Source organism: Balearica regulorum, chromosome 1, assembly GCF_011004875.1.
Source record: "Balearica regulorum gibbericeps isolate bBalReg1 chromosome 1, bBalReg1.pri, whole genome shotgun sequence".
NCBI classification, from domain to species: domain Eukaryota; kingdom Metazoa; phylum Chordata; class Aves; order Gruiformes; family Gruidae; genus Balearica; species Balearica regulorum.
Window position 1 is genome coordinate 122,848,817 of NC_046184.1, and position 25,234 is coordinate 122,874,050.

Genomic DNA, 25,234 nt, shown 5'->3' on the forward strand with positions numbered 1-25,234 from the left:
CTGGAGATTTGCATGGAATCTGGGCCAAACTTTTGTTGTAAATGACCAGAGCAGGAATAAAATGCCCCAATTTGAAGGAAGTTATCTGTAACTTTGCAACAGTGGGAGGACATGTCACTTTAAGGAACAAGATCTCTTATTTGTTTTTGGATGAAGACCCCATAGGATTCCCACAAACAGGCAGCAGATGTGGTAGCTAGCCCCTGCCCTTTGGACACTCCCAGGTCCTGGTTCTCATTGTCCAGCAAGGCTGCTCTGCTTATGTGACTTTCGCAAAAGGACTGCTCTAAGCTGCTGACTATGAAAGTAGTGTAGATATTCTGCTGCCCTCACTGGAAAGCATCTAGGGCCAGCCTCATGCCTCCCCACTGCTACCCTTCTGGCTTCTTGCAAGTGCACCGAGCTCTTTGAAACTTGTCAGAAGGGACAGGTTTGGCCCCTGTGCTTGATTTTTTTCTAATCACCCTGGAGGGTCCTTTCAGTGTCTGTAACTTAGTGCATGCAACCTTGTAGCTGCTATGAATGAGACCTCCACGTCATGAAGAGGTCAAAAAGTTGCCTCCAGCTTTCCACCCTCAGTTATGGGAAAAAATGCCCTTCAGGCACAGATGAAGGTCTTTTTTACTGTCTGGTTGAAACAAATCTCTGCATACAGTAGTGCTCTTTTGTTTATTACTAAAATAGAATATACAAAGTAATGAGTTTTTTCCATCACATCATTGATTCACAGTATCTGATCAAATTAAAGCTACAAGTAGAGAGTGTGGATATGAGTAGAAGCCTTATTTTGACATGGAGAAAACACATTTGTTTTTAAAGTATGCCACAAGGAATACTGTGTCCAAGTAAACATTTTTACAGTAATAGCTAGTGTAACTAGAGAAGATGTAGCCACCTCAGTTTAGCTTTGCAGGTGGTCCAGCAGTCTGTGGATAATGGGTCTAAATGGGGTTGTTAATGTCCCAATCTTTTCAAATGACAGCCTGGTAACATAGAGCACTCTTAATTTTGGCAGGAATGGATGAGGCAGCCTTTTCCTCAGCACTGAGGCTTTTAGATAGACCCCCATCAGGTGACTGACAATAAAAGTAGTGTAGGCATTCTGAAATCCAGTGTGCCCAGGCTTTTAAGCCATCATAAACACCAAATGGTGTCTTACTCTGTGTGTCAGTACACTAGATACAACTGAGCATTGGCAGTATTTGAGAACCACTTCTCTTTCTGTGAAATGAAGGGCTGTCCTGGCTGTTTGCAAGGCACTAGGAAGGAAAGGTTGCTTTCCCCGGGTGTTAAAAGCATTAATACAATTATCTGACTCTGCTGCTGCCTACGGCAAAGTTTTAAACAAAAGGATTTTGAACTCTTGTCTTTTGTGGAATAAACCTTAGACTAGGAAGGACTCTGCTTTGTTAAAGAATAGTTATGAAATATGTTTGGGTTGGTACTTGATAGAAGTACCCTGGTGCAGGGGGCAGGGGTGCCTCTGGCTCCTAAAGTCCTGGTCATGGTCAACCAAGAACCTGCTGGGCTACATTGCAGCACCTCTCCTACACATGAGCACAAGTCTCCTTCCAGTGGAAATCAGGATCCAGGAGGAGGCAGAGCATGAACCTGGATGTTCTCCCCATGTACACTCAGGGTGCAACCAGGTTGTGTTGTTTAGATGGGGGCTATGGTGTTTGCAGGGAGGGATCTCTTCTGAGGATGGGCTTCTTGTGGCACCTTACAGGGGATGCATCTCGCTGAGATGCTGTGCCCACCTGTCAGCACAAGCTGGGCTCTCCCTTTATCATGTTGATGACAGGGTAAGGTTTTTGGTAATCCTTGGATATGAAGAGTAGGATGTAGAGTCCATGGCAGCTATCCTAAATCATGGCTGGGAACAGCAGTTGTGGGAGGGGATGGAAACTGTTTTACAGCCTAAGCCAGACTGAAGGGAGTAAAACTCATTGCTGCCTTCCAGCTGGTCTTCCCAGGCCAGCTGCCGATGAGTAATTACAGTGGTTAGATTGTGCCCTACCTTTCACAGCTGTGCCACAAAGGTGATGGCATCACACACGGCTGTGGAGTAAGAGACCACGGAAAAGAGCTGAGTGTCTGCATGTGCACTTCTTCCATGCTGCACAGTGTAACTCTCAACAGAACCCTACCTAGGTAGCTCCAGGCATAACATTCCTCTTATTTAGTATTGGTGGCAATTTCACAGCTGAGTCCAAAACCAAGAGATAAGGATTTTACTCACTGCATATTCCATATGTTCCATGCTGGCATTAGCCATAAATCCATAAATAAGTATTTATTTAAATTGTTCTAGGACAAAAAGTGCAGAGGTTGCAGAGAGACCAGCTCATCTGCAAGGATTGCTCTTATTAGGGGGAATGCCCTCAGTGATAGATTACTGTTGTAGGATTCAATCCTTTAGAAACAGCATTTCTGTGGGGTTTTTTCTGTCAATACCTTATTATTGATGAATAATTCCTTCCAAGGTTGAAATTTCTTAAGAGTCTGAAGATGCCCTTGACCTGAAACTTAATATTTTCTTTTGCACAGCTATCTGAAACTACCTGTATCTGTATTTACAATGTAGTTGGCAAACAGCAGTGAACCTGCACATTCTTGGAGCCCTGTGGTTGGCCATACATGAGAATCCCTACCAGCCTCAGATATGCCATTTCCAGGCTCCCTGAAGGGTCACGTGTGGAAAAAGGGCAGGGCACAGGCAGATCTAGAGGGGTCCTTCTCATCCTTGTCGTGGTGCTGGGAGGAGCAGAAGCAGGTGGATCCCAAGGTGATAACTCACTTTCCTGTGGAGCCTCGTGGTGTCACTGACCTGCCCTGAAAGCAGGAGCCAGTGGGCATTTTTGAGAGGTGGTGGGCAGACCTCAGCAGAGGCTTTGCTAGGTCGTGCTGTTAAAATGGCTTTATTCTCTTCAGACACTGGGTGGGTGCTGGTAGTCTGCAGGGCACGGTGGTCACCTCGCTTAGAGAGAGATGCAGAGAGAAATGGAGGAAATGATCCCTTTCGTTATGGCTGTTGCTGGATTCACGTCACCCCCTGAGTGCAGTGGGATGTTCGTGCACAGATTCTGCAGCTCTCTGAGCCCTCCTGGCCAGCCACTGCATCACCATGCCTTTCTGCTTCTGGAGCAGAAGGCTGACCCTCGTCCTCTGCCCTGGGGCACAAGGAAGGGGTGCTTCCTTCCCCTCTGCTGCTGCTGGGCTTGACACCTGCCAGCAGCAAAATCACCCCAGGGCCACGGCTCTTCCTGAACTGTAGCAGCTTCACTTTCCTGCTCAAGCCCCAACCTACACAGGAGGACACCTTCTTCAAGGTCCTTCAGGTCTTCCTGTTTTTTTTTTTCTCCTCATCCCCTTTCTATGGCATTCTTTGAGTTCCGCTGCTCATGGGTATAGCTGTGCTCCTGTGTAGTTGGGTTGCTTCATACAGCGGTATAGATATAGTTTCCTCATATGCTTATATAGGTGGGAGTGTAGCTCATACAGTTACAGAGCTGGGGCTGCTCTATTTCTGTGCCCAGCATGGCTTTCTGTGGAGCACAGGACTTGCTTCCAGAAGTAAATGTCTTTCCAGTGTTGTGTTTGCGTGTTTGTTTTTCGTAATTGTTAACTGTTATTTCATCTTGATCTTCTTGTGTTTGGGAATTGGTGCAGTGCGGCTAACAGTAAAAAGTAAGACCCAAAAGCTTGTAGGAATAAACTTAATTGCACTTGGGGTTTGCTACGGAATGAAGTATATTCATGGATTTATAGTCTCATAAACTAAAACAGGAGGAAATTTTATAGATACAGAAATAAAGTACTGATTCCTTGAGAGCCTCGGGCTATCAATACCTGTATCTTTGTAGGAACAAACCATCAGTTAGACTATGTGCCAAGACAAAAAAGTGCAATGCCTTACTACTTTCTTTTCCTGACAGCCTAGAGCACCTTTGGATAAAGTATGGATTTGGGCTGCTAGAGGCATCTTAAGGGAACAGCTTGCATAATTGCTGGGAAAACCAGCTCTTATGCAGCACAGGAATTTGAGTTATTTCTAGTGATTCAGAGGCTGAGCAATTAGGATAGATCCCAAAAAAACTGGAACCTCAAATTCAAGCAGATATTAATAACCTGTTTTCTTGAAACTAGGACATATTAGAAGTGGTTTGTTTTCTCTTTCCTCACACAGAAGTCTTCTGTTGCTTTTCTCTTGCAGGAAGACGAGGTTGTGTGAGCTGTATGCAAAGGTTCTGGGATCAGAGGAAGCTTTACATGTAAGCATACAATCTCAACCATGGCGTCTCTTATCAGACTTGTTTAGCTGGGGAAGGGCAGAATGAAACTGGAATGCAGCAGTGCTCCAGCACAGTGCTGCGTAGCATTTTGGAAAAGTTGCCTGCTATGGGGGCATTTGCTGCCCTCTGTAGAGGCGTGGAAAGAAGGTTATGGCAAGTCTTGGGTTGTGTTTGACCGTGAGGGTAAGAATGAGCTTGTGATATAGTTAAAAGGCAGCTATGGATATTATGGGTAGCTAAAAGTCCAGCTTCGTGGGTGACATTCACAGTGCTTACCACTGTACATCTCACTTGTTTTCATATGTGGCAGGCTTGCCTTTCCCTCTCAGTCTATGTTGAGCATAATGTTTCTTCTCTCTTGCTAGTTGCTAAGATCCATTGCTGCATGTTTTTTTCTTTTTGCCTTTCCCTGGCCTTCTCTTCCCTATAATGGTAAATAACTGATAGGATTTGTGTGATCTCACACTTAGGTTATGTGATCAACACCCTTTATCCTTTAAGGGCAATTTTACGTGAGTTAAAATTTGTAGACATCAATCTCAAGATTACATCATTTTAAACACAACAATGTTGTATGCACAGCCATGCAAGTGCCATACTTTGCATTTTTAACAGTATATAGTTGTATCAAATGTACATATTACAAGTGTTATACCTGTGTACACCAGAGGTTAATTTTGCTTTACATGGCTTAAAGCATAAATTTGTGCTCAAAGCATAAATTTACATTGACAGATTAAGAGGATTAAGTTCTACAGTGGCCATATTAGCTAGTTTTTAAAAAAATAGCTAGCAGTGTCTAAAATTAAGGTTTATTGTGTTGGATCCATGCTGCATTAAGAGACTTGTTAAACGTGCTCATCTTGTCAGATGTTGACATGCAACAAATCATAAGCTATTCTTTGCTGTCTCCTCAGTTCTTTTATCAGCTTCTTCACGACTTTGTCCTTTCCTTGAGTGAATTAATCTCTGTTTTACAGCCAGTGCATTATGAAGAGAAGAACTGGTGTGAAGAGCAGTATTGTGGGGGCTGCTACACAGCCTACTTCCCACCAGGCATAATGACTCAGTATGGAAGGTACAGTGTCTATTTATGGTGGGCTTCGGAGTAGTAAGATAAGACTGAGTTAATAAATATCCTCAGAAAGGGTCATAAATCCTCTGTCGCTGTTCACTTTATACCTTTAAGATCACTGGGGAATATTTTAAACAGACATTCTAACCTTCCACTTGTCTCAGTTGGGCTTTATGATGGATGAGTACAGTATCATTAGGGGGTTTTATTCACTTTTGTTATTCAGTGAATACAGCTGACTAAGTTCTTGGAAGGGAGTTGGGAAGTTTTCACAATCTGTTTTAAAAACTGCCATTGGATATTTGAGATCGGTGTTACCATTTCCAGCACATTTTTAGCTTTTTTTTTTTTTTTTTTTTTTTTTTATAAATACTGGCAGAGAGTTAATTCCTGCCAACACTGACAGTAATGAGTGATTTCTTTGGACTGTTCCTTTCCTTTTAGCAGTCAAGGCTTAATATAGTGATCAGCATATACAGTCCTTTCTGACTTAAGTTTTTGCATGAAAACAAGATTTACCAAAAAGAAAAAGACTTGCTGGTCAGGCTGGTGATTAGGTTCAGATACATAGTTTTTTAATGTGGTGGCATAGGCCTACTTTTGAAGTATAACTTTCACAATTTAAGAAGAACTTAGAGCAATAAAGCAGTTATAATAAAGAGCTTAAGGAGGCCTTAGGTTTTAAAGTAATTTTAGTGATAATTACTGCAAATTCTGGCAAAAATAGGGTAACCCCCCCCCCTTTTTTTCTTTTTTCTTTTTTTTTTTTTTTTTTGCTTATTACTTTAGATATCATGGGCAGGTACTTCAGAATGCTACACTATGCCAATAATGCCTAGCGCTGGTATTTGTGACAAAGGCTAAAACTGTGAGATAGAATAAGCCTCATCTCAAGCTAATTGTCCTTCACATCTATGAGCACTAGATTCACAACCCGAAATACCATTGCAAGAGTTGCAGTGTAAATGTTTAGAAAATAGGAACACTGATGTGTTTACTGTAAGAAATGAAATGCAATGCAGACTCCCCCTCCAGCTCAACTCACCAGAGTTGCTATCTGTAAGTGTTCGCTGTTATTTAAAACACTTTTATTCTAATAATAACTCAAGGATTTCAGTTATCTTTCCTGATATGGCTGATGTAACTTACTGCTTGTCCCCCGCCAGGATTATTCGGCAGCCCGTTGGCAGGATCTATTTTGCTGGCACAGAGACAGCCACAGAGTGGAGTGGATACATGGAGGGGGCTGTACAGGCTGGAGAGAGAGCAGCCAGAGAGGTACAGGTGGAAGCACAAATCAGGGGACACCATCAAATATCCTATGGAAAATGAAAGATCTTTTTGTTGGAGGTGAAATGGGAATGGAGTGTTGACAGCTTTAGGTGTTCTGAAATCTTGATGCAAATACCTGCAAAAGAGATAGACTTCAAAAAGGATGAAGGTTTTGCACTTAGATTTGGAATGCTTCGGAAGGGCTTTGACTCTTCAAACTCTTCTCTGCCCCCAGGAATGAAATCCTTTCTTCTTTAACAATAATCCCAAATTCTCACACAGTCATTTTTGCCCCAAATGGGTGCTTTGTTAGTTGTCATACTGAGAAATCGTGGCTGTTAACCTCACTAGGAACAGCTCAGTTCTGCAGCTCTGCAGACCAAGCCAGTCCCTTCCTCAACTGCTTCCAACAATTACATTGTGGACTCAGTGATATACCATTGAGACAGTCTTACATGAAGTCATTAAAGAAGAACTTAAATATTTTCCTTCTGAGAAAATGCCAATTCCTCAAATATTTTCAGGAATATTACAGTTTATGGAGTAGCAAAAGAAATTTCATTTTTGTTTTATGAAGTGAAGGGAACCTTGTGGCTAAGAACTACAGTCATAGAACAGAAACTGGCCTGGAAGGGATCTGGAGGGTTTGTCTAGTCCATACCCCTGCCCCAAAAGACAGGAATAGACAGGGATTAACTGTCCCTAAACTGTCCCATTTGTGAAGGTTACACCTAACCTGTTCCTGAAAACCTCCACAGGTAGTGCTTCTCTAATGACCTCTCTAATGTAAGGACATTACAGCAGGACCTCCATAGGCCTCAGCAGAGAAGCTGGCAAGTGAGCTTGACTGGTAAAAAATTTTATGTTTTCCTTTCTTCATTTACTTGTGAAAGGAAAATACATTTAAAATCCAGTGCAAGGGTTTCTCACTCTCCCGTATTGAAAAGTCAACGGGTTCCATGAATCTTGCCTAGGATAAAAGCCCATCGTAAAAGATGGCAAATCTTGTTAAATCTACAAGTGCCTGGAATAGGAAAAATGTTAATATCGCCACCTCCATTGTATTTTACTGCAGAAGAAGTTAATCTTGCTGTCTTTCATGACTATAATTTAAGATCATTTTTGCTATCTTACCCATCTCTGATATCTTTGATACTTTGAATGGTTACTTTTCATCGTGAAGGTTTTCTTTTTAGTCTTGCTTTTCTCTGGCTGAAAGTGGTGGTCATCACTCACAGGATTCTGTTCCTCTTTCTACATCATGGTAAAATTTGCAAACAAAGCTACTCCTGGCTATATAGGTTGCCCATGCAGTAGCTAGTTCATGCACACCTCACTTTGCCATGAGTGTATACTTAACTCCTAGTCATATTCTTATTACCCTGTTCCCACAGGACTACTCAAGTTCTGATATCTCACATGGACTAACTAAGCATAGAGAGGCTTTTCTGTTACTGTTTCTGCTTTCCACTAGGATGAGTGACTTACTTACAAATATCAGGCCTCCCCAGAAATGAGTCGCACAAAGGTCAAGTTTTCTTTAGAATTTGAATACACAGAGATTTATGTGTTCAATTGCTATCTTTATCATGCCTTTTTAAAACAAAAAGTGAAGCCAGCCCTTTTGCCTTTTCAATGATACTTACTAGAAAATGTTATTTATTTTCAGATACTGTTTGCTATGAGGAAAATCCCAGACAGTGAAATTTGGAAGCCAGAACCTGAATCAATTGTAAGTCTTTCTGTAGATTAAATGCATTATTTTTTTTCTGCTGTTTTGCTGACAAGATAAAATTTTGTTGGCTGTTTTTATTTAAGTTCACTAAACAAAAGCCACAATAAACTTTCCCTTACTCACTAATACTGCCCTTCCCTAAACAGGAATATGATAGAAATTCAGAAAAGGCACCCATCTGACAACTCTGTAACACAAGACTGGAGAGAACTGCCTATTTTAACTGGTCTATGAATCCTTTCCATGTGTCTTTTCCCCTTCCCTTCAACTGAGCAGAAAATTTTGATACACTGTACTTCTTCACAACATGAACTGCTTCAACACAGTTCCATTTCTGTGGCAAGAAGCTCTTGATTTACATCCTGCCTCTCACAGTGGAGATGTTATGTTGATAATGGATGCTCTCCCCACAGGATGTTCCAGCTTTGCCCATCACTACAACCTTCTGGGAGAGGAACTTGCCGTCTGTGCCGGGACTGCTAAAGCTGATTGGATTTTCCACTTTCTTCACTTCTGTGGCTGTGGCAGGATTATTTGCCTACAAAAAGGGACTTCTGGTTCGAAACTGAAAAAGGTACCAATGCAAAGCCTCACACTTGAGCGGTTTTCTTTCTTTCAGAGGTTTTTTTTTTTTTGGCATGTACTTCCCTGTCTCCAAAATCAGATCAGGACTAGGGAAGAGGAGAAAGCAGTAGAGGTAAGAGGCTAGAGGGGAGGGATAAAGGAAAGGGATCCATACTGAAAAAGAACCCCTTGAATCCAGGCCTACTTCTAGCAGTAACTTCTTTCTTGTTGAATTTCTAGGATACCCTGCCAAGCGTTATCACCTTGAAGTTTTTATCCAGATCTCAGAGCAGAAGTGACAATATACCTCTTAAAAAAAGGTTCTTTTCTGATGAGATTTCCAGTTGTCATTACACTTATATCTGAACCAGACCCTGAACTCTAAGTCTTCACAGGCACTTCCATTTCTAGTCATAAACAAAGGTTTTCTGCCTTTCTGTGTGGTGGACTGGGAAAAGAAATCCATAGCTTAAAGAATAATTAACCACTTCATGCTAATTGCTGGTGAGGATCTTTTTTTTTTTTTTTTCACCCAGATATGCAGAGCCCAGGCAGCACCTAAAGGACATCGGGCTCAATTTATCCATCCAAACTATGCAAGTGTGGCCATAGGTTGTTAGCATTTCCAGTGGCATATTTGCCCTACAGTGAGTTAAAGAAAAATATTTTTTCCGTCTTTGGCAATGGAGTTGAATTTCAGGCTCCCCAGCTGTGTTCACACTGCCTGTGCCCAAGTCGAGTCCATCCCTGTGTGGGATCAGATCTCCTCTGCCTAGAAAACTGGCTGGCTCCACACTAAAACCGATGTGTGCAGCAGTGCGGCTGATCAGGCTGTTGGGCCTGATGATGAACAGGGAACCTTGTGCTAATGTGATGGCACAGGCACACCCGGTTGAGCCTTTTCACCCTGTCTGACATCTCTTTGCCTCCAAGGTCCTCTTTTAGCTCCCTAAGTTGCTGCAAAGCCTTATCGCTCTCTACAACTACCTGAAAGGAGGTTGTAGCCAGGTGGGTGTTGGTCTCCTCTCCCAAATAACAAGTGATAGGACAAGAGAAAATGGCCTCAGGTTGTGCCAGGGGAGGTTTAGATTGGATATTAGGAAAAAAAAAAATTCACTGAAAGGGTTGTCAATCATTGGAACAGGCTGCCCAGGGAAGTGGTTGAGTCACCATCCCTGGAGGTATTTAAAAGACCTGTAGATGTGGTGCTTAGGGACATGGTTTAGTGGTGGACTTGGCAGTGCTAGGTTAACAGTTGGACTTGATGATCTTAAAGGTCTTTTCCAACCTAAACAATTCTAAGATGGCAAGAGAACAAATTAACTTCTGTTTAGCCAGGAAGTTTTAAAGCCATCCATAAAAATGCTTTTACATAATTTTCTTATCACCTTCCTGTCTTTCATCTACTTAAGTTTATACTTTGAACAACCTTGAGGCTATCTCTTGCCTGGTAGGGCATAATGGGCTTGAAAACATAGTGTTAGCATTAAAAAACTCCAAACTTTAACTGCTCCCCAACACTTGCTTTATGCTGAACACAGCTTTATGCTTTATGCTGAACACAGCTTAGCTGATTGAGAGCTTCTGAACGACCATATTGATGTCACTAGAACTTCCACTAAATGATAGAGAGATCAAAGAGAACCGTGGATAGGATAGGATAGGATAGGATAGGATAGGATAGGATAGGATAGGTCGCATGCAAGTGCTTCTGCCCTCTCTAGCTTGGTACCTTTCAAACAATGTAAAAAAAGAAAAGAAAAGAAGAAAAAAACCCAGCCACTAAAACCTTAGGTGCCTACCTGTCAACATCACAGTACCTTGTTCTAGGTGTTTCTGCTGTTTTACATCTGCCCGACACAAAAGAGGAAGTCACAGGTATAACTGAGAACAGGATTTGGTGCACATGAAGTTTGAGAAAAGTTGCATGTCTGGAATTTTTCTGAGCCCATTTGCTGTACTTCTCCCTTCAACCAGTGTTGATTTATATGTAAAAAATTACATTGCAGTAAAAAGCCATGGAGGAAAGTATAATAAGAATGTATTCAGCAACTGGTGTGAGCAGATGGTAGAACTGCATCACCAGTCTCAGGCAGACTTTTTGGGCTAGCATCTGATCTTGCTCGTGCACAGCAGTACTTCATTCTCCAATTAGTCCCACGGAAATCCACTGAACTACTTATAAAGCTGTAATATTTGTGAGCAGGGCATCAGTTTCTGGCCCTTAGGTTTCATTCTTTTTAACTTGATGTGCCAGTTAAAATTTTCTTGTAGCAGCAGCTTGGATTTTCTCACAAATGAATAGCCTCATAACAGCCTTTTAAAATGCATAGGGGAACTTTTCAGACAAAAAGATCTTTAAGTCAGAAGAACAGTGCAGCAGTGTACATATGGCCTTTCTCATTGTACCACATAGAGCACTAATTAGCTGGGACATTTGCCTACCACAGAGTGCTTCTACATGGCTTTCTCTCTCTGTGATTTATTTACTAAATGAATTAGGAAGCAAAAGCTGAATGGGAACTGTGTAAGTTCAGGGCTTTTGCAACTCAGACAATTCTCAGGTCAGAAATAAACATAGGAACCTAAATTTGGGAAGACATTTTAAAAATATTGGCCCAATATTTGTAAGTGCTAGACGGTGAATACATGCTTAACATATAAAGAACTGCTGCATTTGCAGATGATTTCTCTGCCAAAATTGTTTGGAATTCAAGTCCTGCTTCTGCCCTAGAAATGCTCTGCTGGTCTCTAAAGGGGAGCAGATCCATGAGACTGAGGGTAAATCGGTTTTATTCAAGTCCAAAATGTATTTGTCTCTTCTTTGGTCCTGAATCTGGCAAAGGTTTTTCCCAGTCTAACAAGAAAATGTTGTGTGCCACAGGGGCAGAAAATCCAGGAAAAAACAGAAGTCAGGTGTAGTTAGAACTGAACTGAACCATAGCCAAAGTTTTTCCTGAGATTTGTCAATTTAAAAAAAAGGAAAAAAAGGTGTATATAGTTATAAACCTTTCTTATTCTTACTTTCAAGGTGAAACAAAAATGGAAAAAACCACCCACAAAGCATTTCTCATGTTATTCTGCCACAACTAAAAGCAGCTGTGACTTAAAATCTCAAATTAAATTTGGATCCCCTAAGATTTGTAGCCAAATCTGATGGAGCTGGGAGATCTGGATTTCAACATCTGTATTAGCACTCAAAGGTCTCTGTCTTCTTCCTTCCAGACTGCCGAAGCATTAGGAATGCTCTCTTTGTCTTTACAGCCGTGTCTTACTACGATTATGCTGTGGAGCTTATCATCACTATGGGATTAAACAGAAGGATTTGCTGCTGTTTTCTTGACATCTTGCACATAAAAGGAACATGTGGCACTTTGTCTATGTGGATGCCAGCGTGATGAGAAAATTGACAAATGTAGGTAGAGAATCAAGTTGCTTCCCCATGGGTAGAGGGAACTGTTAGCACTGGCTTACATTTTTAAAATTCCTTTGTGCCAACCCTTCAAGGAGAGCAATGAAGTCTGGTTTAACGGGTAACCAGTTGTGCTATATTCTTAATTTATTACATGTTTGATGAGAAATCTGCTATCATGAAAGTTCCAGCAGTTTACCAGCTTCATAAAATGTATTATAAGAACAACCATGGAAATAATTGTATTTGTCTCTTATGAACTGATTTGTGTTACCATGTATATTTTGTAAGGCTCTTAAGAGTTTGCAAAAAAAAAAAAAAAAAGAGGTTTACTTGCTTGTACACTGTTCTGATAGCAACTGTATATTGCAAAGGATGTTGGGTCATGGCATGAAAATCTGTGTTAACCAAAGTACTTGAAAGCTAATTGTACAAACTACTCGACAATAACAAGGAAGTGAGCAATCTGAGGCAGCCCCTTGTCTTTCCTCTAACTAGTGCATTTTTTTCTCAATGCAGATCTTGATTCCAAATAGCGCATCTGCTGTCAATAAAACAAAGACATTAATCACAATTAAGTATATGTCTAAGCATTGTCCATCGCTGGAACCCAAGGCCTGGAGGAGAAGCTAGGGACTTCTATTAAAATAACCTTACTGTGTCCTCAGTGGGATCGTTTCACTGAGGTAGATTTTACAGAAGTGCAGAAATTTTGAGTTTGTAGTTTTGGGTTGGGGTTTTTTTTTTGAGATAATATTTTTGAGGAAGAAGGAATTGTATGTCCTCCAAAAGTACTTGGATGCAAAAAGGAGCCAGGATTAAATGACAACAGGTCTGCCACTGCTCTCAGGCCAGAAGCAAACCCACTTAAATCACAGATTACAAATGCTCCCAGACAAACCTGACCTGTGTTTAAATGGACTAAGATTTTCTCTCCCATCTCCACCACCTTAAGATCACCTTGATCTTAGAATCTGTTCGTCAATAGAGATAAAACCGAGCTGGCCAAAGCAGTCTTGCTTTCAAAGTATCTCAACAGTGAAATTGTTCAGGCGTTGTCATAGACTGCCGCTTATAGCGTGTCTCCCGTGGTCATGTACAGGTCAGTGTTTAGTGATGCCTGCCTCTGTGTTTTGGACAAAAAGAGTGACTTCACTTTGCAGGAATATATATGCTGTGTGTGTGATGAATTTGTGCCTTTTATAACTGTAGCATTTTCTCAAGTGCCTCTGTGGTGACTGTCTCCCTTGGTTTCCTTCTTAAGTTCCCTTTTCAATAGGCTCTGCAGATATTTTTATCTGACAGCTGTGAACTTTTTTTAACCTTAATTAGAATCAATAAATATTGTCATGTCACGTTTACTGTTTGAGGCTTTTCTTTTGTGGAAGCCCCTTTCGACTTGGTTGTGGTGGTGAGCATTGCTTAGTAACACAACATTTAGCATTTCATACCGAAGCCAGTGAGGTATCTTCAGCTTGTCTCCTTCAGAAGAAGGAGAGAAGGATAAAAAACCCCCAAAAAACCTCAAAAAAGCAAAAAAAAAAAAACCCCGACCCCCAAAAAAACTAAACACAAAAAAAATCAAACCGCATTTGGCAATAATTCTTCCTAACATATAGATGGACAACTGTCTTTTACACATAAGAACTAGTTTTTACTGCTGTGGGTGGATTTGGAGTGTCAGCATCGTGAAGATACCTCTCTGACAGCACCTTATTTACCAGAACACGTATGGGCAGGGACACATTTTATAGCTGCTCGTAAGAGTCAAGGGCGTGCGGCTGTAACTGAACATGGGAAGAAACAGACCGTGTACCAAATACTGTGTGGAGTAAACATAAAAAACTTGGAGGAAAAGAGAGACAAAGGTCACTGGCTAAATTTCATCCGGCAGCTCAGTGTCAGTGCTAGAGAGCTAATGTAACTGAAGAACAAATTCAGCCTTGGGAAGGGACCTGTGTTTCACAAAAATATAGTCTATGAATACTGCAAAAAGCGTAACCATCCATGTGAAAAACGTGTCAAAAGCATGCAGTGATCTTTGTATAGGCTTAACTTTCAGTATTACTTACCAGTTATAAAGGAACACAAATACCATGAAAGCAAATATCTTCCACTAATCCTTTGTATGCTCTATAAAGCATCCGTCCCCTAAGAAATGCATGGGAACTGGCAATGCATTTCAGTCCCTCAAAGCAGCAGCTCACAAGTGGTTATGAGTCTGAAGCATTGCTGCCTTGGGTCAGATCTGAACTACTTCTTTAACCCTTTGCTCAGACATATCCTGTGAATCCCAGAGGAGGTACTGCAATGGTATTATTATTAATTTTGATTTATTTGTTTGTTTGTTTACAAAGCTTTTTAATGTGCACATTAAAGAGACTATGTCAGCCATGAGGCACTTCACTATTTCCAGCAGTCCAGTGTACGGAAAATTAATTTGGACAGATTAATACAGGAGAAATGCAATTTGTATAACATCTGTAGAAGATACTAACACAATTTCCTGATACCCATTTGTTGATTAGGAGAGGATAGGATGTATTTGCAGATTATTTGGCTAAATCATACAAAACTCACTTCGAGTCTGAAAACTGTGAGGATAATTTTTTCTTCTCACCTTGTATAATTATACCAATCTACTTACCTGAAGCAAATCCCGGAATGTTTGAGGGACTGACGAGTTTTGCCTTCCGGCTCAAGGCAGGATGAACTCCCCTTGGGCCTGTAGAGTTGTCTCAGAAAAAAGAAAAAAAAGCATCTGAGAATAAAAGACAAAGCTGGCCTCAAATTGTCCAGAACCAAGATACAGCTTAGTATCTACTGGAAACAAGGAGAAGCATTCTGTTTAATTTAGACCAACACATTAAGGCCCAAGTTTTTGCCAATTTGTTTGAGGTGCTTCCATCAACGGGGCTGCGGAGACACAGTTCTTGTCTGGCTGGTCCTTCTCTGTGCGGTGAGCAGGGGAGAGGGGCTCCGCGCGGGGTGGTTCTGCCATGCAGGACTGAGGAGTCCTATGGACATGTCCTTCTCTCTCGCTCTCCGTCTAGGAGGATGCCTAAATTGATTGGGTTCCTAACTTCGGTATCTCAGTTACGTGCTTCAAACACATGGGATGAGCTCAGGTTAGAAGAGGTTTTCTATATCTGATATGTGTGTTTCACTTGTTCTGCAAAGACATTAATTACAAGGTTAGATGTTTTCAAAGAGCACATGATATTTACCCACCTAGAGAGCAATTCAGGAGCCAAAACAGAGTGGCCTTGTGCCTTTCAGACACCTGAGGGCACCTTGTCCAGCCTTCAGCTGCTGCTCCAAAAGGCAACAGCTCTCCAGAGGCCACGTGTCCTAAACCAGCCTGGCGCTTTGGATACCGAACTTGGCAGCTTCTGCCTCCAACCAACTGCTGACAGCAGTTAAGGACTTCAATGGTTCCTTGGGATATTTAGCTTTGGAGAAATGCCAACAGGGATAATGCAGGCCCTGTGAATCTTGCGTGGCATGTTAATAGGTAGCTGCACATGTAATATGTTTATACATGGCTGTCCTTTTTGCAGGCAGGCTATACAATGATTTTGTTGGTCATTGGAAAGAAAAACAAAGGCATGGTATTCTAGTCAGTTAGAATATTAGTGATATTTGCTAGAAAAACCTTCAGGTAGCAGCTGATTGCCATGTTAAGCTGCAAAAAAAAAAATTAAATACACCTGAGTAAGAGGGTTTGTAAGTTGATTTTAGCTTGCATGATTTGTACAGTCAGTAGCAATAAACTATTCTGAAGCTAGGCTAGAAAAAAGCTCAAAAATGAATTTTAAATAGCTGTGACAAGCTGTGAAACACACACTAATGGTCCTGTCCACTGAGTCTTTATTCAGTGCCATGCTAGCTCATCCCAGTTTTCCATTCTTCCTGGCCTTGCTGAAAGAGGCAAACAAATTTGTTTTGAGTTTTTACATCCATTGTAGGTCAAAGACAGTCTCACTCTGTGCTTTGACAGTGTGAGAGATACCTTTTCTAATTTAGAAGTAAAGGGTTGTTAGCTTTCACTCAGGGTTTGTTTTTCTATGTGCACAGGGAATTTTCTGTTAGCAATTTTTTCAGCCCCTCCTGAGCAGAACAGCCCTAACAAAATAATCAATATCCATCCAGCTCCACTCACTCTGGCATCCACAGGCTCTGTGAACTCCCTCTCCCCAACCCTGCAATTTTGAGGGGGGAAAAAAGTCTCACCCAGCTCCAAGCGATCCATTCACCTGATCTACAGCAGAATGGGTCTGAGCAAATACAGACCAGCCTCACCTGGCCATTGAACGCCAGCAGTAACTTTGGAGGGGTCTCATCGAGTGCCATTTCCCTGCTGCAGCAGAGACTTGTTGAAGAAGCGCTTGAGAAGTGGTACCCCGCAGAAACACCCAGCAGAAACAGCAGCCTTTGCCTGACAAAGTTTGTCAAATGGCTCGGCTCACTCCTGCACCACTGTCTAATGGATTCAACACTGCATTCAAATATGCTCTGATGCCTGGATGGGAAGGAGGGGAGAAGGGGAAGCATATTAATAATGCACTGAGGCATCCTTGTCAGCTCTCAGGCTGTTCACTCCCAATTTGCATATGCTCCAAGTTGTAAGAAAACACTTTGCACAGCAGTGTTGCATTTAGCAGAAATTACATTATAATTTCAGATGTGGAAACTTCTATTCCAGGTCTGAGGCAGTGAGATGTCCCATCGGGCTGTGCAGTCGTTATCTTAAACAATTGAAATGCATGCTTGCACTTAATCAAAATCAAGGGGACATGTTACTCCAGCCTCCACTTGCCAATTTAGTCCAAAGTGGAACAAGATTATTAAACTAAATTAGAAACCATGTAATCTCCCTATCATTTGTTTATGAGCTGGAGTTTGGCCAGAGTGCTTTTTCAGAGGTTGCATATTTGAGCCAACACCTCTATCTATATCCATAAAGCAAACTGCCCCCAAAGAAAGCCCCTTCTCGGAGGAGGGGAGTGTTCAAGCGCATTCAGGATCTGTGCTCACACTTTTCTCCCAGCTCCTTCATGCTGCCAAGAGGCAGAAAAGACTTAAGCTTAAGACTTCAGAAAAGACTTAAGACTTCAGAGGGAGTCTTGCAGTGCTGGCAGAGGGGTGGTGCAGCAGCCGTTTCATCTCTTTGGTTTCAGCCAGGGACTGGCTGGTGCTGGGAAGCAGAGGCTGCGGGGATGGAGCCTGCCTTTCTCTGCTTCCTCCAATGTGGCGTATCAGAGCTTGGAGACAGGGAAAACTGGGGCTTGAAGCTGGGGACTTCCATCCCTTTCCTTTCATGTGTTTCCATCCCAGAGTTCGGTATTTTGGGTACCCAACAGGAACGGTAAGAACCAGCACAGAAATACCCACTGAGACCTTTCTGCAAATCAAAACGTTAAGTTTTGCCACGCTTTTGTTTGCGAGGTGATGAAATCCTGCTGTTATGTAGCCAGAAGATGGCAGCCTTTATTTCAGCCTTGAGCCCTGCTGCGCCCCGGCTGCTGTGCAGCAGACGGGTGGCCGGCTACGCTTCAGCACAGCTGTCTGCAGCTGGTGTCTGCTAACAGTAGACCCCCACAAACGCCAGGCTTTGCTTTTTTGTAATTCAGCCGGACATCCCGGATTTAACCAATATTTTGATGAAAATAATGGTGCTCAGGCTATAATCCAAGGAGTTTTCAAGTGAAGGGTCTGGCAATGGAAGTCCGAATCCCAACACAAACGGTAATTACATCCCTTGCTTCATTTTCAACCCCATCCTGAGTGGAAGCTGTCTTGCACTGTGAGTGTCAGCGGAGCTCAGCGTTACATTTCATAGAGAAAGAGTAACAGTGGTAAGACAGAGATGGCAAAGGACATCTGTCTTATATTGTCTTGTGCTTATTAAGGTCACAAGTGCAAACTCACACCCCTGTCTGATCTGTTCATGGTTATAGGCCGGGGCACATCACGTCTCCTGGGACCCCTGGACGAGGAGCCGGGCAGCTCGGAGGCACTGCTGACCTCGGGCACCCAGCAAGGAGCCAGCGCTGCTCTGCTAAAGCGTCCCTTTCCTCTCATAAGTAATGCACTCAGGAAACTTTTTCTCCTTTGTGCCCTGGGTTATTCTGTGTCTACTATGTAAGATGAGTTAAAAAAAAAACAAAAACAAAACCAAAAAAACCCAACCAAACAACAAACCCAAAGAGAGTGAGAAACAGAGAACAGAAACTGGGAAGCTAAGAAGTGCTACAAATAAAGAGCAGAACAGGAATTGCAACTGGAGCCCAAAGCCTTGATTGCCAAGTGCAGGAGCTGAGTGGGAAAAGAAGTTACAGTTCACTAACAAAGAGCACATTTAATTTCCCCTTCTGGATTTTCACCAAAATGAAATTTGTGTGTGTGTGGAAAGCAACTCTTGCAGGGATCATTTACAAAGCAAAATTGTTTCCAACAGCTCTGTGGAAGAGAAACAGTCCAAAAGGAAAAGAAAAGAACCAACTGAAATCATGTTTCCACGGAAGAGGACTCTCTGGAATTGTCCATTTTTCCATTTTTTGATGCTGATGTCAGGAATTGGGAGCTGAGGTCTGCGCAGAGAACACAAGACCAGCCTCCAGCTTGTTCCCGGCATGGTCTGTGGCTGGGGAAAGCCCTTGCTGTCGGGCAGCAGAACCTGGTCAATGGGATGTGGGAACCGACTGGTGGTAAACCAGCACATCACAGCCTGTCAGAGCGTGCAACGTTGGCACATCCCTGTGGGTGGTATTTTTATCCAAATATATAATACTAATTTGTGCCAGTGGTTGGGGGTTTGTTTGATCCTGGGAAAAGGGATCAAGCGTGAAAATGGGGGTGGGATCAAATGTGGACTGGAAAGTATTGCTGGTGAACGACTGTCAAAGAGGCCAAGCGCAGGCTGCGCCACTTGCTTGCCCAGAGTGGATTTTGAGGCTGGATGTACCTTTAGCACCACGGGTGGATCTGGTCAGACAGATTCCTCCTTGCCCCACGCGAGGAGCACAGCTGGAGAGACGCTGCCTGACCCGGGGGAGGTTCACGTCCACCACGCTGAAACATGCAGCCTCTGCAACCTGGTGCTTCATCCTCATAATGGTGGCTCCTTCCCAGACCTCTCACATGGTGGGTTTCCAACCAAAACGGTTTGGGATGTCAGGTCCTGTGCCGGGAATTTTGGGGGTTGTGTGACAGACGGGCAGGTGATGAGGGACAGAAAGCCTCCCTGGGCTGATGGTGCAAAAAAGCCAGCCAGCAGCTCTCCTCCTGCACCTCCTGCCTGTCCCAGCAGCCGTCCTATTTCAAGGTCCCTGTCCCCAAGGGGCTGGTTGATGGCAGCCAGGGAGGGGGCAGCCGTGCCGCCCTGCACAGGCAGGAGCTGCAGCCGAGGGGAGCGGAGCAGACAGGAGGTGGGAACCATGAGGGTCTCACAGGAGCGTTTTCCCATCCCCGGTGACGATTTCTGTGGCTCGCAAAGGTGCCGAAAGGCTTATTATGTGACATGCTGCGAGGGGCTTGGGCACAGCCACTGTGGTATCCATAAGCAAAACCAGCAATTTAATTAAAAAAGAGGCAGGTTCTCTCATATGCATCATCTCCACTTGCTTATTTTGGACCAACTGATCTATCTGCTCCATGGTGCTCCTTATTTCACTGCTAGTATGGAGGTTTAGTCTATTTTTTTTTGCTCTTTTCCTCTGCTGCTCCTTCTGCCAGTGCTTGCTCTGATCTTTATTTCCAAGCATCAAACAGCAGGTTTTTTTTCACCCGAGGCTTTCCCGTTCCCCAGGTGTATCAATGCAATTCTGTTCCCACCCCAGAGCTGATGGACTTGGCGTGGACCTTGGACACAGCATCTCCCACCTCTGCCAAGGGAGTACAGGGCTCTTCCTCCAAAAAACTGAGGCACTAAGCATCCCTGGTCAGAAAAGGTCACCAAAGGCTTTCCCACCCCACAGCCCGGGTGAGGAGTCCGCTCGGTCCTCAGCAGAAAGAGCTATTTTCCACGGTGCTGCAGCCTCACGATTTTAATAACGGCAGCGGCTCGCTTGGAGAGTTGTCAGTGGTGATAAACTCAGTCCCGTTCTGTTTCAAAATTGGTTTAAGAAAGATGCCTGGCTGTTTAATATTTAAGCTTAATGTTTAATGTTTAAACAGGGAAATTGTTCTGATTGTCAGAAAGGGCATTAAAGCAGAATGGAAACTGGTCTACAATCTCTGACAAACGCTGCCCTTTCTCTGCAGCAGCGTGGTGCGTGGGAGCTGCAGGAGTTTCAGAAATGCCAATTTTAATCAACCTCTTTCATTTCATTTGCTGTTTACCACTCCCACAGCAGTGAGACGTGCTTTTTTCCCCTGCGAAGCCGGGAACATTGTACCCAGCCCTGTTTAACAGTTTGAGACTAGTTCAGCCGAATAGAAATTGCACTTCAAAACCCAAACAAATTGCAACAGAAATGTGCGTGGATAAGGTGAAAAGCAAATCTGGATGGTTGGTGTTGGCCTGTGGGTGTATTCCAGATGATTTGGGATCCCTTTTGCACAGGCACACAAAAGCTGTGAAAGTCAGATGTCAAATTTCAAGTCAGCGCAAAAATAAACAGCTCTAACTGCCACAAATGCACATATGGATGCATATTTTTGAACAGATATGGACAGTGTTTTTCAGGCAGTGGGAATATCCCCCTCTGGGGGAAGTATGTAATGGTGTAGAACCATTTCACACCACAAAAGGCTTGTCAGGAGCGAGCCTGTGCTCCCTGCCGGAGCCCTGGGGCAGGCACTGTGGCTCTCCGGGCTGCGTGCACGGGGTAGTCCTGGCGCACAGGAATCCCTGCTCAGTAATGGCTGGAGCTGGGGGGGAAATACTCTGCAGGGAGCCCACGAGTCACAGCAATTCACGCTGGCCACTTTTCCCCCACCTAAAATATTCCTAGGGTGGATGTTACTCTGACCTGTCAAATGACCTGTCAAAAATCCTTTAAACAAGCATTTAATACTACAGTTCAGTGTGTTCAAAATCCACCATTGTTGCTTCCTACTGAGATTATTGTCTCCTTTCCAGGGGTAATTTGAAGTGCATGTATAAGTTCAAAGTAGATAGGAAAGCTGAAAACATAGATATTCTTCTTATAAATAATGTGTTCAGGCTTTTTTCCCTCCAGAGAAACTGGTCCTGGCTGGCTGATCCTCACACAGAGTGATTGTGAAGAATGAACAAAGTAGCTCAGGAGACACGTACTGTCTGTACGACCTTTTCTGTGTGGTGTTTAACACTGGCACCCTGAGAACCTGCTCACATCTGACGACAAGAGGCTGCCTGAAGCACCCTTCCCTATGGAAAGGGCTTCTGGTTTGGAGCCCACCAGCACCTAGGCTGAGATTGGTCTGCACTTATGGTGCCTACAAGGCTTTTGTACAAAAAAGTGAGAGGACATATGAATGTGGTTCAAGCAGAGGCCAGGAGCGAAGTCATCTTGGGTGGGTAGGTAGGTATTTCTGTTGGCAGAGCAAGGGTTTGGTGGCTGCTGCATGTGATGCACCTAGTGATTTAACAAATGTGCAGAGAACCACCACCTTCCACAAATTCACAAAAAACAACGCGAGAAAGAATCTGAAGAAAAGTTTATAGAAGAGTTCCTCTTATCAAGGTTTCAGGACTATTGAAAGGCACGTTTCACCCATGTTGAATGACAGTTGAGTTCATGGACACATACAATGCTCACATTTCATGGCAAAAAGACCGCATGATGGTACGTTGTGAAACATATATTCCAGACGTCAGTTAAACACTAAAGTGATTATTTTAAGTGTGTCATGTCCATAATAAGAGCAGAACAGGCAGATGCATCCAATTACTGTAATTTACAAGGCAGTAATTCAAGCCCCAAATATATTTCTCCTTATTGGAGGAAGGCGGTACCAATTATGAGCAAAACGAGGGGCAGCGAATTGACGGGGAGCCAGGAAGCTGCTGCCGTTTGGAAAATAACAGCTAGCGTCTGCTGCAAGTTGGAGGGGCTTTAACTTTGTTAATTCATTTCATTCCACTTCAACAGCGAATGGCTGGGCTGGATCGGATGCTCTCGGGCCAGGAAGCAACCAAGAGCTGCGCCGTGGCTGTGCCGCACCAACGCAGGCGCCCTGCAGAACAGATAAGCGCGGGTGTTTGCTCAGTAGCGGGCAGAATAAAGTCCACCCGCGCTTCCTCTCTTGCCGTTTAGCAAGCTGCTTCGTGCTAATTACCTCTTTTCAACCAGCTCTTGGTTAAGTTTCACGTTGTGATGATTAATAATTAATCAATCAAATGCATTTGAAAATTAATTCGGCGATTCTACGTCTGATTGGCATGCTAATCTCTTCCGTGCAGCAGAGATGTTATGGGAATAGCCTTGGATATTCTGAGCCGCTAACCAAGGTGAATACATAAGGGCATTTATTATCTTGTGTGGTAAAAACATAAAGCAGCGAGTGGAAATGAATGCATTCTCCAAGGCCTCTTTGCCTTTTGGGAAAAGCGTGATATGCATTTTGCCTTCCCTTTGTTAAGGAATATACCATGGATATTATCATGTCCAATCAAAACAAACGGACAAGGAAAAGGCAAACTTGGTCACCACTCCCCTCCCCCCCCCCCCCATTGATTTATTTCTGTTTTGCTGGTAGCAACTGCAGTAGATTTGATGCATTAATTATGGTACTAAAAAGAAAAATCACAAGGAGAACAACTTTTGCCCTTTCCAGCTGTCTGTGCCACTTCTCTCCAAAAATAACACTCATCTGGTAAAAGGGAAGAAGATGGAGTATGCAGCTTCCACTGGACGTGTAGTCCCCACTAGTTTCGAATTAGTAGTCCTTTTTTGCAGGCAAACAGCCCCGCAGCAGCCACAGAGGTGAAACACAGGGTAGAGCTAAGCAGGCACAGCAGTCCCGGCACGGATGGCAGGTTCCTCTCCCAGAAGCTGGTGGTGAACGGTCGGGCTGGGACATCCTGGGGGAGAGAGGAGATGGTACAACCACAGGGTCTCCCTCACTGTGTGAATGGAGAGGCGGCCAATGTCTCCCACTACACTGGGGAGATCATGGGGGACCAGATCAGGGTGGGGAGGAGGGTCAGGGCTGTGAAACACCTATTTTCTGTTGTCCACAGGACAGTGAAGTGGAGTAACTTGTGACTGGAGGGAGGTTATATTTCGCTTAAAACCATGGCCTGGGACTGGGCAGAACTGGCTGATTTCCTGCATTTTCCAGTCCCCAAGGCTCTGAGATCCTTGTCCCTGGCTCTAGCCATCCACCCCTCAGACAGGGGTAACGATATTCCTCAGATGACTCAAAAAACCCAAAAAGAATACCATCAGCATGTGAAGTAAGCAAAACCTTGCCGAAGGAGGGACTGCAGCCTGACTGAGGGGTGTGTGCCTGACTGGGTGACAAGAAAATCTGGTTTACCTTCGACTCTGGCTCTGGCATCCAAATTTCATTCTCTGGGATCCTCCCCATACTGTGCAATATCTGGAAGAAAAAATTGTCCTATGTGAGAAAAAATTAAAAACCACACTACTTTCAGTTTTGGAAAAGCAGAGCTAGTCAGAGCAAGGTGACATTGATAAAAGGCATAACTATGATGAGCCAAAAGTGCTTTGAACCAGCAAATGTATAGTGATTTCTCTGTTTGTATCAGCAAAGAGAGGAGGAGGAGGCAGTTTTGGTAGTTTGTGTAAATATACGACAGCTGGTCATCAAACAGTTGTGTGCCTAATCAGTGCTTTAAGGATAAAAGGACAGTTTCACAGAATCATTTGTAAAAATTAGGACTTCACACAGAAATCCACATGAACTACAGCTTCTCCAGATGTTTATTTTAAATTTTCTTCTGACTGAAAGTAAAAATGCTTTTTCACATGACAGTGTGAGAAATAGCAAGGTGAGGTTACCACCAACGCACTCCAACAAGCCTGTTAGGAGTGATGCTGCTTGGATCACAAACTAGAAAGAGGAGAGATAGAACTCTGGGGCTTTCAAAGCATACAATTATGAAGTTATCTCTTGGCTATTCAGGCATTACAAAGCTCATCGAGGATTTTTCTTGAGAATAAACTGATTGTAACAGTCATGGAGGTTCTCGGGGGCAAATGAATGTCTCCAGAAGAGGCAGCTAACCATCTTTGTAAATACTGCTCACAGGCATGGAGAAAAGAGAAGTTAGGTGACTTGAAACAGAGCAAGTGATGAGGATTATAAGGTGAATATGACATTCTGTCAAACAGAAGCAAAGGGCTGATTTTCCCTTAAATAACAGCTGTGTGGCTGTGCCATACAGCAGTTGTAACTGTAATGTACACCCTTTAATGGGTTTTTTCCCTCCCTCCAGACTGTTGTAAAGGGATTTCACTGTGACTGGGAACCCAGCCCAATGCATGTCATTCTGAGGAGATTTAGACATTATCAGAGCCGCCCATTACAAATTCATAAAGCTGAGCTAACGGTACTCTCTTGTCAAAGGAGAAGCAGAAGGGATAGATCAAAAATGAGAACAATGCTCAGATTTCCAGATTGCTGCACAGGAAATAGCTGCAAGCATTTGTAATGACTTAAATTACTTTTAAAACATACAGTGATTAATTTGTTAGAAGTTGTGGTAGTATATCTAAGGGCAGCATCAGGTTGGAGGGTTTTTTCTTCTAGACATGAGGTGTACAGCATGAGCTTTGTTTTAAGTCTCCAGTGCAGCAACAGGCTGAGTAAGGTTCTGATTTGGGTGAGATTCATGGCTTTACTGTATTCAACAGCAAAGTAAAGGTTTAAAAAAAAAAAAAAAAGAGGAGGCTTTGGTTCACATCCTTTTCTGGGATTCTTCCCCA

The 25,234-nt window shown here is 43.3% G+C and overlaps 2 protein-coding genes and 1 long non-coding RNA gene across 6 annotated transcripts in view; 1 reads left to right on the forward strand and 2 right to left on the reverse strand.

Annotated features, from left to right (window-relative positions):
* On the reverse strand, positions 1–18,455 carry LOC142604829 (uncharacterized). Its single transcript, XR_012838667.1, has 4 exons — positions 16,656–18,455; positions 14,974–15,525; positions 6,520–6,689; positions 1–4,719 (listed from the first exon to the last, which is right to left on the reverse strand). It is a non-coding gene; the product is annotated as an uncharacterized LOC142604829 (long non-coding RNA).
* LOC104635932 (amine oxidase [flavin-containing] B) overlaps positions 1–25,234 on the forward strand; it is a 72,958-nt gene that overhangs the window by 43,809 nt on the left and 3,915 nt on the right. Inside the window, exons 11-16 of one of the 4 annotated variants that reach the window (XM_075773755.1) lie at positions 4,217–4,274; positions 5,276–5,373; positions 6,537–6,648; positions 8,312–8,374; positions 8,791–8,951; positions 12,167–13,714. In XM_075773755.1, the coding sequence (XP_075629870.1) occupies positions 4,217–4,274; positions 5,276–5,373; positions 6,537–6,648; positions 8,312–8,374; positions 8,791–8,946 (487 nt within the window). In that variant the 3' untranslated portion in view covers positions 8,947–8,951; positions 12,167–13,714. Of the gene's footprint in view, positions 1–4,216; positions 4,275–5,275; positions 5,374–6,536; positions 6,649–8,311; positions 8,375–8,790; positions 8,952–9,181; positions 13,715–25,234 lie in introns of those variants that run through there. The other 3 variants (XM_075773747.1, XM_075773762.1, XM_075773772.1) reach the window with 3 other exon arrangements.
* The window catches only part of LOC104635933 (amine oxidase [flavin-containing] A), a 41,505-nt gene continuing 38,254 nt past the window's right edge, over positions 21,984–25,234 (reverse strand). Inside the window, exons 14-15 of the mRNA XM_075773738.1 lie at positions 23,823–23,885; positions 21,984–23,364 (exon numbers count right to left, since the gene is read on the reverse strand). Coding sequence (XP_075629853.1) covers positions 23,209–23,364; positions 23,823–23,885 — 219 coding nt within the window. The 3' untranslated portion in view covers positions 21,984–23,208. The remainder of the gene's footprint in view (positions 23,365–23,822; positions 23,886–25,234) is intronic.